Raw genomic sequence first — 11,794 nt, forward strand, 5'->3', positions numbered from 1 at the left:
GATGAGAACTTTTTTTTTTTTTTTTGTAGTTTTTGATAGTCCAATGGTAGGTTCTCTAGTGGGATTCTCTTAAAAAAAAATTATTAAAAATGTAATTTTTAATTATTGCAATTCATAAAAATATTAAACATTTGATCAAATTTATGTGTTTTGGTTTTTAAAACACTTGATCAAATTTTAGGAGATGGAGAAAAAAAAGATATGGATTCAAGTCATGGTTTTGTGGTTGATGTAAACTTGAATTACATATGGAGAAATGTTTAAGTCATGGTTTAAGTTTTCATATAGTGTCAAAACTGAGATTCGGATGTTTGTATATCAAATTTTGATTTGTCAATGAATAGAAGTTTTCAAAGAAAACAGACTAGAGTATAAATCAACAAACCAATTTAGGTTGCTATATTGTCACTTTGATGGAATGATGAAATTGTCATTTTGAAGAGTTACTGAGCTTCTATACGCAATAAAAAATGATAAATTTAACTATCAAGAGATAACACATAATCAAATACACAAAGTTATATTTACTAGGTGAGTACTCACGCTACGCGTGGACTTTTGTTTTAAAAATTCTGTTTATAGTTTTTGTTGTTAAATTATTTTCATTTTTTATGTTTTTTTGTATAAAGTTAGGTACATTTTATGTAGTTATAAAATTATATCCATCTTGGCTCAAGATGTCAACTTCACATTTTTTGTAAGTAAAACTATAAACTAAAATTAAATCGCCATCATGGAGTAGATTTTGGTGGAGAGATCACATTGTAACCAAAATGTTTCTCATTACATATCTCATGTGTAGTACTTTGAAAATGAACCATAAAGATCTTGTAATGGTCCCAAAGTTAAAACTTTTAACACACATGCATTACAATTCTTAAAATAGAGTAAAGGTTTGTAGAAGAGACCGTAAAGATCCTCATGACTATATAGCCACTTATGTCCACATAAAAATGATTTTCTGATGAGCGATAGAATTAGTCAATCACGTAACTCTCACAACATATAGATTGGGATGTAACCGTTGCATGGTTACGCCTAAGTTTGTGTCATCCCAATCATATGCTCCAGGTATACCAGATTGTCATACTTTTTTTTTTTTTTTTTTTTTGATAATCCAGGTTTCCTAACGCTCGCCGACAGAGCAAGGGTCCACGTGTTTGCACCGCTATCGGTTTCCCGACAGAGCAAAGATCCACATCATCATCAACATCATGATTCACACTATATATGATAGGTGAGATATAGATTTAAAAGATATATTTCCAAGATGTTAGGAACTTCAAGACCTGCAAATTAAAAGAGATTGACCACAAGATTGGGCACTAACAGAATTCAGCAAATGCATAACTTATTGTATATATGATATATACCTTCATTGACAAAGCTCTATTGGCTTCAAGCAATATTTACTCTTTGTTTTTGAGAATCAAAGAGCAGGTCAAGCATGTACCAAGTCTACAACAAAATTATCATGCCACCATAATAATTATAAGTAAACAACAAAACATTTTTACACATTAATCTCATTGAATAACTCTATATACATATAGCTTTGAAGAGTTGAAGATATGACCATAATAGATCAAGTTTTCTTGCGAAACTTATGTTGACGTTTAAGCTTATTTAAGTTCATAGATCTTATATTCTCTATGAGAAGATTTCTGCACCAACAAAGACAAACACATTATAATTCAAAAAACTCTATATACATATAATTGTGTATATATATAAAGAGGGGGAGAGATACTCCACCGAAAGAACCTTAAAACTAAAAACTAAAATAGATTAATACCAAAAAAATTTGAAGTCGCTTGATCGATTTTGCAGTTCTCAAAATCAATGTAGCATAGATTGTCTTGAAAATGGGCCAGTCTATGTAAGAATAAATTTTTACACAACTAAAAATATAAATAAAGAGTAAAGACAGAGATGCTATAATCATGTAACATGTACCTCATATTACAAAGCATTTGTTTTGTTGGTAGTCGCATATTTACCAAAATACGATGCAACAAATGGCTACGTCAAGTACTCTGAACTCATCTGTATCGGTCTCGAAATTGTAGAAACCTAGCTAATTGCCTTTAAACAAAACGAAGATCAACACATCACATGAGTAAAAAAACGGTATTTGTACCCTATTAGTTATAGTTATAATTTTTTGGGGGTTTTATATTGTACCCACTTTAATCTATTAAATAAGTACTAACTTCAAATGGAATTTCGAATGCTTAATATTAAAGTTATGGTAGTGAATTTGAAAGAGCCAAAACTTTTCTATTCTAGTGGGGAAAAACTAAGAGGCATAAACATGGGAGTTAATGGGAACTCAGCATGCAAGAAGAGACGATAGGTTTTTCGACGGTTTTCTAAATTTTCAACAAGCAACATGACAAACCCAATAGGCCCAATTGAATAGAAAAAAAGCGTAGCGCAACCTAGCCCAAGAAAACCACCGCAGAGGCACAAGGTAAGAAGAAAAAGAAGCAGGAAACACGTGTGAAGCCGGAGCAAAAGATGGTCGACGGTCACCGTGGAGCTATTCCACAAACAAAACATTGTATCTCGCTATCGAATATATAATAGCATAGAACATTGTAAAAATGTAGACAGTTTGAAGGTATGATTTTATTTTGAAGCCAATGAGAAGAATACCTCAAAGATAGACTACTAACAAAGATCAACATGACTATAAGAAACCAAAAGCGAGAAACCAAAACTGTCTCTCTCCACAATAAGCTTTCATGTCTCATGCAATATGCTGTTTTTTCTTAGAAATCCTGAACTCAAAGAGTTAGGGCTAATTCTGATTTTACACCTGAATTCATGTGAGACTGATGGTAAGCAGAACATACATCAATCTCCCACTTTATAACCACACCACACACCAATCCACCCATGCATCCAAATTTCTATTTGAATGTTTTCTCTATTGCAATCTCCATGGGAGCCAAAGTTCCCCTTTTGAACCAAAAATGGTATGTTCTCCATCACCACAAAGACTAAAAATTAGTATAAGCGATCTGATAAAATCTTCACCAGCTGAACTAACGGTGGAGGCTTTTCGTGAGTTTGAAATATGGGTGTCAACAATAACAAGAAAAAAGCATATATAAAATAAACATTGATTCCCAAGCAAAAAAAATTAAAAGAGGCAGCGAAACTAAACATACATACATATCTTTAATTAGGTGGAATAGCAGAAATGCCTCTGTTTGAGGCCATCACCATCAATGCTTATGTAATTTGTTAAACTGGTCAGCTCTAGCGTTTCAAGGTCTTCTACCTTTTCTTCTAGGAGTTGCATAACCTGTTAAGACCAATAGGCACACGAATATTAGCGTCTGAACTAACATTAATTGGGATTCATGAGAATGAATAGAAAACATTCAAACATAATCGTGGTAAGAATATTAACCTTGACATAAAAGAGTGGACGCTTCCAACGTTTCTATATAAGGGCACACTTAAAAATTAATAAATAAACCTACAATCCATGAACCTAGGAATAAAACAGTAATCGATCTAAATCATTCCACTCAAAACCATACATATTCAATATCAAAATTCAATGGATCTTAAGTTTGATAATTTCGGACTATGGATACAGAGAAAAAAAAAAAACACTCGCAGAACATCTTGGGAGACCCTTATCATTATATTCCGTCTGACCCAAACAAAATTATAAGAAAAATCACCATGGACATCATCTGATAGAATCCCCTGCCATCGAATGAAATAAGAACGTCAGTCTATGGTTTAATCAACCAATGTTGTAGCTTCTCTGCTTGAGAAGGGAGATGTTGATTGGGGTTTTTTGTTTGTCAAAACACTTTATATTAGGTTTAACTATGACGGAGGAAAAAATAATTTACAGAAGACACCTGAGATGTGACCGTGAGATTCCCGATTGATACCATGAAATTGCGAACATGATAAAAACACTCAAAACAGAAAGAGAGACGTCAAACTGCGACAAATGATCAAAAAATAGAATAAGGAGATGGAAGAGGACGTGGCTAGGGTTGATATAGCCTGAGAGATGACGATTAGGGTTCCACTTGTTTTGAATTTGGAGGAAAAATCTCGCTTCCAAAGCTAATGATAGGATGGAGAGATGAGTGTCACGAGTCCATGCTTTAGAGGGATAGGGGAGAGAAGTTCAACAGTTTGCCGATAGTATTAAACCTAAAAAGAAATTGATTATAGAGAGATAAATATTGAAAACCAAAATTTACTATAACTTAACGTTTTTAGACTTTATCTTCTGTTAGATTTTGCCGAGATTTTGAATTCTTTAATGTGCTATTAATTAATTTTTTTTACCAAATACACGTGTCCTCTCTTTAAGCGATGAGGTGATAGAGAGAGTTCACCTCTTTTTATATATATGATTTCCATCAAATACTTTATATACAACGAATTCATCTGCTTACAAATTTATAAAATCAAATATAATTTCAAGATATGTAGAAGAAAACTTTTGTGTCTACTCGTCCTCCTCTTACAAGGAAAATTCGCGTCCCACCCTATGAGCTCTATGATCCTCAATCTCAATCTCATCACCTTCAGGACGCGCATGAAGAGGTGTGTAGTTTACTACATTCAATCACAACATTAGAGTGGAAATAGGAAAAAGTTTAGGTAGTAAGTGATTCACAATGGTCAAATGAAAGCAAGAGCTTTGGTTCTTTAGTATCTCTGTACCATCTTCATGAACGACATATAACTTTGTATTTAACCCCTCAAAAATCTAAAAGAAACACCTAATTACTCAAAAGCAAAAAACAGATCATACAAGATTCACTTACAACGGGAAAGGTATAATTCCTTCATAAGCAAAGGAGCTGAACCCTTGTCTTTCTTTGCTTGTGCTTAGGAATGGAAGAACCGAAGAACAGATAATATAGACACGTCCTCGACGTTTCACTGTTTTACAAAACTCACACATCTGCTTCACATATGATCTCACCTTCATGGTTCCTCACTCTGCAATTTCGCAACCATCATTAAAAAAAGAGTGCAGCACCAAAACTCAGTAGATGAAAATGAAAGAGAACTCTTCAAAGTATTCAACTTTGAGATTCATAACTCAATATATTTTATCCCCTACACATCTCATTTCTACTAAACTACCCAAAATTGCAGTCCTTGGTTAATCATATGATGGAAGCAAAAGTAAAACGAATCTGAAGCATCCATCTCTAACTACACCGAATCACACAAAAGCATTAACACCTTTGCCTTGTATTGTCATTCCACTAAGCTTCGTGAACTCAATCCACAACATTAAATTCACTTGTTGATATAAAATTAATTAACAAGAAATTTCAGAAACTAACAAAATGGATTCCCAAATCGAACTCACCATTAATAACTATGGTTCACAATTTCCAAATTATTTTAAGAAATCACGAATACATGGGTTTGTAATACGAAATCGGCGTTTGTTCATCAGTTTTTTTTCTCGCAATCGCGAGATCGAGAAAGAGAGAGAGTCAGTGTTTTTTTTTCTGGTCGAGAGCGAAAACTAAAAAAAATGAGTGTTTTTTTTTCTTTTGTTAAAACACTCCCTCCAATCCAATCGAAAACAGACACGTGTCTGCCCATCTCATAATCTCAAAACTCTAAGTGCATGAATATTGGTTGAAATGTTGAGTATCTTAGACAAATCTTAGGATTAAAATTGATTAAAAATAATCAAACCAACATCTTAAAGTTAAGATTTGTATCTAAGTTAAGATGTTTTTCTTAACTTAAGATGTTGCAAGGTGTCACATTGTGATTGGTTAAAAAATCAAACAAAAGAAGAATTTTTTTTTTGTGTGTTTTATGTTATTTATGCTATAAATTGTATCACATGTATGTTTTAATTTTTTTAATTTGCAACAATTATTAAAATTTCTATAATTATAAATTTTATTTTTATATTAATATTTTTTTTCTAAGAACCACATGTTAAGAACCTACCATTAATCATACAAAAATCTTAACCCAAAAATGCTATCTCTTACCTACCACTTTTACAAATATATTACTTAAATATTTCTAAGATTTATTTCTAAGATACTACCAATAATCATGCTCTAAGGGCATATGCAAGGGTATAACATTGAAGATTGTTCTTAGGGGGAAAAAAATATGGGAAAATTAGAAATAAAGGATAAATATTTAAGTATTTGTCCATATATGAATTCTATGAACAAATATCAACTATTCCTAAATTACGCCTTGCATAAGATTGAACCAATTGTTTCAAAAATAATTAAGAAAAATATGTATTAAAATGATAAAGAAGACATGAAGATATATTAAATGTCAAAAATATATTGTTTTGTGTTCGTTTTAGATGGATAAAATTTGATCTATAAAGTTTAGAATATGTCTTCTGAAATTAGAATGTATATTCTATACACTCTACATGTTCTACAAAATTTAGATTATGTATTCTACACACTCTACATGTTCTACAAAATTTAGAAGTCATTTATGTTCTACGGTATTTAGAATACTAGTTTCTACGACTTTTAGAATACACATTCTATACTTTGTTCTTTGTTCTACAAAAATTAGAATATGTTTTCTAACATTTACTCATGTTCTAAGAATGTTAGAAAACATATTCTTAAGATTTTTTTTTATTCTATAAAAATTAGAAAGTACATTCTATCTAATTTAGATTTAAAAAAAAAAATCTTAAAATATGGAAATTGAATATAGTGAATTTGATTACATCTGCAAATGACAGAAGTTGAATTCTGAATACTTTAAAATTCTTTATACCTAAGTGAATAAATTATAACATAAATTAGAATTTTTTTTTATATTTCACACTTTTTCCTATAGATTACGCTTAATTTCTTGTCTCAAAACCCGGAAAATTAGTTGAATTTTGAATACTTTAAAATTCTTTATACCTAAGTGAATAAATTATAACACAAATTAGAATTTTTCTTTATACTTAACATTTTTTCCTATAGATTACGCTTAATTTCTTGTTTCAAAACCCGGAAAATTATAGTTGCGCTCCATAAAGAATTGAAATCAAGGGAGTGAGATAGAGAGAGATTGAAGAAGAAAAAAAAAGTTATTTAATATGGCGTTATTAGAGAAGATAGAACAATTACGAAAGCTTAACTTTGATGAGCAAGATAATCAAAGAAGAAGAAGATATGAAATTATCTACGGCAAAACAAATAATGGAATGTAAATAAATGTTGATTTTGTCCTATATTTTTTCCAAATTGTTTTTTGAAAGAAATCAATTTAATTTTGAAATTTTTTAATAGTTTAGTAAAATTTTAAAAGACTGGGGGCATATTGAGATTTTAATTATATGAAATCATATATGACCAATATTAAAGTATATATGACCAATCATGAATATAGAATGCATAGATGGACAATAGTTTAATTATTTGTCCTTTATTTCCAATTTTCCTAAAAAATATTAAAATATTGTAAGAACTTTTGTAAAGTAAGTAATTATTGGTAGAACATGTTTAGAACATAGGAAATAATAATTGGGAAAATTGGATATAAAGGATAAATAATTAAATTATTGTCCATCTATGCATTCTATATTCCTAATTGGTCATATATGCTTTAAAATTGGTTATATATGCTTTGATATAATTAAAATTTCATTTCTATCCCCATTTTTTTTTGTTAAATCTTGCTAAACTATAAAATTCCAAAATTAATTAGATTACTTTCTAAAAATGATTTGGAGAAAATATATGACAAAAATAATATTTAATTACTTTCTAATTTTCTTGCCGTAGATAATTTCAAATCTTCTTCCGCTTTAATGTTTTTTTTTTACGGCATCTTCTTCTTCTATTTTTTACGGCAACTTCTTCTTTGATTTTCTCTTTTGGGACTTCCCATCGATATGTTGGACGATGTCAACATATACATGCAAATCAAAGGCATGTAGATGATCTACGGGAAATAACATCTGCTCATGTATTCATGACCGAATGGCAAAGTATGAACCTCCACAACTAGATTCTAATATAATAGAGATTGAGTGAAAAACAAACACACAATGATTTATGCAACTTTTTTACATGTCAATTCACTTTTACGTTAGTCACTTTCAAATATTACGCCTATAGTAAACCACAATTTTCCACAAATGTGGTACTTTTGTTACTTTATAATTGAGTTTGGTTATATTACGTATTTTGTATTTTGTGTAAGTAGAGCAACACGTTTCGCTCATGTTACGTATTTTTCACGAAAAGTTGCGTAGTTTGGTAATCTTAACTTTTTATATTCGATTTCCATATTTTATAATTTATTTTCTTTTTTAAAAAAAACATTCTAAATTACATAGAATTTGTTTTCTATTTTTTTTGTAGAATATATAGAAAAATATAAGAATGTGTTTTCTAACAATTTTAGAACATGGGTAAATGTTAGAAAACATATTCTAATTTTTCTAGAAGAAAGAGCAAAGTATAGAATATGTATTCTAAATTTCGTAGAATTTAGCATTCTAAATACCGTGGAACAGAAATGTGTTCTAAATTTTCTAGAACATGTAGAGTGAATAGAATACATTATCTAAATTTTATTGAACATGTACAATATATAGAATACACATTCTAAATTCAGAAGGCGTAGTCTAAACTTCGTAGATCATATTTTATTCATTCAAAACGGTAACAAAAACGATATATTTTTTGATTTTATAAGTATCCCCATGACTTCTTTATCATTTGCCTACAAACTATTTTGAATTTTATTTGAAAAATTGGTTAAATCAATTACAAAGGGTATATTAGAAATATGTGACATTTGAATATAGAATGCATACATGGACAATCGTTTAATTATTTGTCCTTTATATCTAATTTTCCCATAATAATTTAATAATCAAAAACTTTAAATGTTTTTTTTTAAATTAAAAAAAAAAAAATTGAAATTGAAAACATTACAAAACTAAACACTTGTATTTTTTAGAGTTGTAATTTTTGTTTTGGTATATAATTTACATTTTAGACCGGTTTATTTGTGTGATTGGGTTGAAAAAAAAAAGCCCAACACTTAAAAATGCTACCCACTCAGAGACGGACACGTCACCCGGAGAACACCCTTGAAACAGTTCTCGTCCAAGATCACTTCTTCAGTTCTTAACCCTCGAAACCCACTTTTAATTATTAAAAAACTGTAAGAACATGCCAGTGTTTCAGCGTTAAATATGGCCTAAGAGAATCGATTCTCTCTTCTTTATTCAATTCTGAATTATTTTTTTCCCCAATTTCAGATGAGAACTCATCAAAATATAGAAGAGAACCATGCATTGGAGATGAAACACTCTTAACAAACAAGATTTACATGTGTCCACATCTAATTGGTTAATTTCTTTTTACTTTTTTAATTATATATATATATATATATATATATATATTATATTACAAATACTAATATTTATACTCATAGGACTCTCTCATGCAATGGAGATGCTCTCTAAGAATATTGCTGTAATTTGATTAGTTTTCATGTGTTTGAACTTTGAATTGCGATGTTTGGCAATTGGACAATATCTTTTGTTTTTGCTAAATGCGGTATAACGCATCTTCCATGTAGACATGTGAGAGCTTTTTCCTTGTTTGGCAGTTGAAGAACAATGCTTTCAAAAATTAATCCACCAGACTCGTACGTTGTTAGACCATATTTATCGGAATAACTTGTTTGGGTGTTCTTAGGATTAATTGAGTATTAAAATAATGTAGATAGAAGAACAATTCTTAGGTGGAGAGAAGAACATGTCTAAACAGTTCTTGGATGTTCTAAAACCATTTTCTTTTATTTTATTATTTTTTTAATGGTAAGAACATGAGATAAGTTATCCCCTTGCATATGCCCTTAAGTAGCTTGGAGATAAATCTATCGTATTGGACTGTTCTATTTACGGTTTACCTGATCTTTCCCTTGTTTCAGTTTTGGCGGTTAACATTGATATTCAAATTATTCCCAGTTTCCAATTCTTTGGACCTCCGTTTTAAGACTCCTACTCACTACTTTTAGTACATATAGACTCATACACATTGAAAAAAAAATGACTAGTTTGTTTATCTTATGAATTAGATTAGAAAAGAGTGAATCAGAGTAGAAATCACCGAAATATAAGTCATTCCCCCATCCAAGGTAGAGGGTTCCAGAATCAGAGTAGAAATTATTAAAATTATAACCAAATTTTGCTAGGGTGAAACATCATAAGATTCTATTATTTTAAAATATATTTTAACTTAACAATAATTATATTTATTTCACATTCAAAAGAAAATTGGTGAATATTTCCATATCTCATGGCTATGGATTTAGTATATACAGTGGCGGACACATAACTTCTTTTAACCTGGGACATAAACCAAAAAAAAAAAAAAAAAAACACAAAAATAAGGTTATGACATGACAAAAACTATAGGTTTGACCCGACCCGACCCGACTCGACCCTACCCGTAGTAAAATTATCTTGAAGGAAAGTCTTCGTCATTAACCTCTCGATTCTTCTACTAAATTACTACGCTTCAATGGCGACTCCATCTCCATCTCTATCTCCTCCTCCTCCGGTGAATCTCTGGATAATCTTATCAGAATCAAAACGAATCATCAACGCTCACTCACGTCACTTCTTAGCTCTCTCCGTTCTCTTCCTCCTTCCTCTCTGCTTCTCCGTCACTGTTTACCCTTCCGTCTTCCGTCTCATCACCGATCAATCCTCCGCTTCTCACAACAGCGTCTCTCTCCTCCGCGGACTCCACCAAAACGATGACGTCGATACTAAAACAACGGTCTTGCTTTTAATTGGTTACATCGTTGTTGTCACCGTCTTCAATCTCTTAGCTATTGGATCAATCGCTTATAGTGTGTTTCAAGGATTCTATGGAAGACCTGTGAAATTTATCTCTGCAGTGAAATCGAGCGTTGCTTCGTTTTTACCACTTCTCGCTACTTTGATTTCATCGAATTTCATCGTTTTGGGGGTTTTTCTGATTCTAGGGATTTTAGCTTTCTTGTTGACTAAGCTTATTGAGATCATCCCCGGTGTCTATTACTCGTCTTCGTATTTCCAAGGTTTTATAATCGTAGTAACGATTATGTCGATTGCAATTACGATTAAGCTCTATGTGAATTGGATTCTTGCTTGGGTTGTTGTTGTTGTTGAATCAGCTTGGGGTTTAACACCATTGAAGAGAAGTAATAGCTTAGTTAAAGGAATGAAAGGTGTTTCTTTGTCGATAATCTTCTTCTTCGCTTCAACCGAATCGATTCTCGTATGGATTAGTACCTTAGCCGCCTCTGCTCAGCTCAACGATGACGAAAATGGTGGGAAGTTATGGACGAATGCTTTCTTTGTGGTACAGATTGTGATCACGTCTGCGTTTTTAACGCTTTTGACGTTGTATAATCTTGCGGCGACTACTGTGATGTATATGTATTGCAAAGCTGTTCATGGTGAGCTTGTTTGGGAGATAGCTGAAGAGTTTGCTAGAGAATATGTGAGCTTGCCTTTTGATGATGGTAAAGTTCCTCACTTGGTCTCTGTAGCTTACAACAACATCTGATGAATCATGATGATGATGATGATGATGATGATGATGATGATGAAGAAGAATTAAAAGGTCTTGTTTGTTTTGTTGTTATGTTTCAAGTTAGTGTTCGAAAAATCTGGTCTTTTTGTATGATAAAGCAAGTTTGTAACTTTGTATATTGATCTTCTTTACTGTTCTTGAGATTTGAAAACTTTAATCTGAATCAAGATTTATTCAGAATTGTC

General features: G+C 31.2%; 2 protein-coding genes across 2 annotated transcripts; one reads left to right on the plus strand and one right to left on the minus strand.

Moving 5' to 3' along the window:
* Positions 1 to 1,304: 1,304 nt before the first annotated feature.
* On the minus strand, positions 1,305 to 5,526 carry LOC9311268. The gene is given in 9 exon segments (XM_002876831.2): positions 1,305 to 2,481; positions 2,484 to 2,542; positions 2,892 to 2,967; positions 2,969 to 3,143; positions 3,213 to 3,313; positions 4,065 to 4,191; positions 4,330 to 4,602; positions 4,815 to 4,992; positions 5,372 to 5,526. Coding segments are annotated over 6 exon segments (687 nt in total). The 5' UTR covers positions 4,140 to 4,191; positions 4,330 to 4,602; positions 4,815 to 4,992; positions 5,372 to 5,526; the 3' UTR covers positions 1,305 to 2,280.
* Positions 5,527 to 10,497: 4,971 nt separating this feature from the next.
* On the plus strand, positions 10,498 to 11,768 carry LOC9312946. The gene has a single exon (XM_021024662.1). The coding sequence runs from the start codon at positions 10,548 to 10,550 to the stop codon at positions 11,580 to 11,582; it is 1,035 nt and encodes a 344-aa protein (XP_020880321.1). The 5' UTR covers positions 10,498 to 10,547; the 3' UTR covers positions 11,583 to 11,768.
* Positions 11,769 to 11,794: the final 26 nt, after the last annotated feature.

Source organism: Arabidopsis lyrata (assembly GCF_000004255.2).
Source record: "Arabidopsis lyrata subsp. lyrata unplaced genomic scaffold ARALYscaffold_5, whole genome shotgun sequence".
Classification (NCBI taxonomy): Eukaryota; Viridiplantae; Streptophyta; class Magnoliopsida; order Brassicales; family Brassicaceae; genus Arabidopsis; species Arabidopsis lyrata.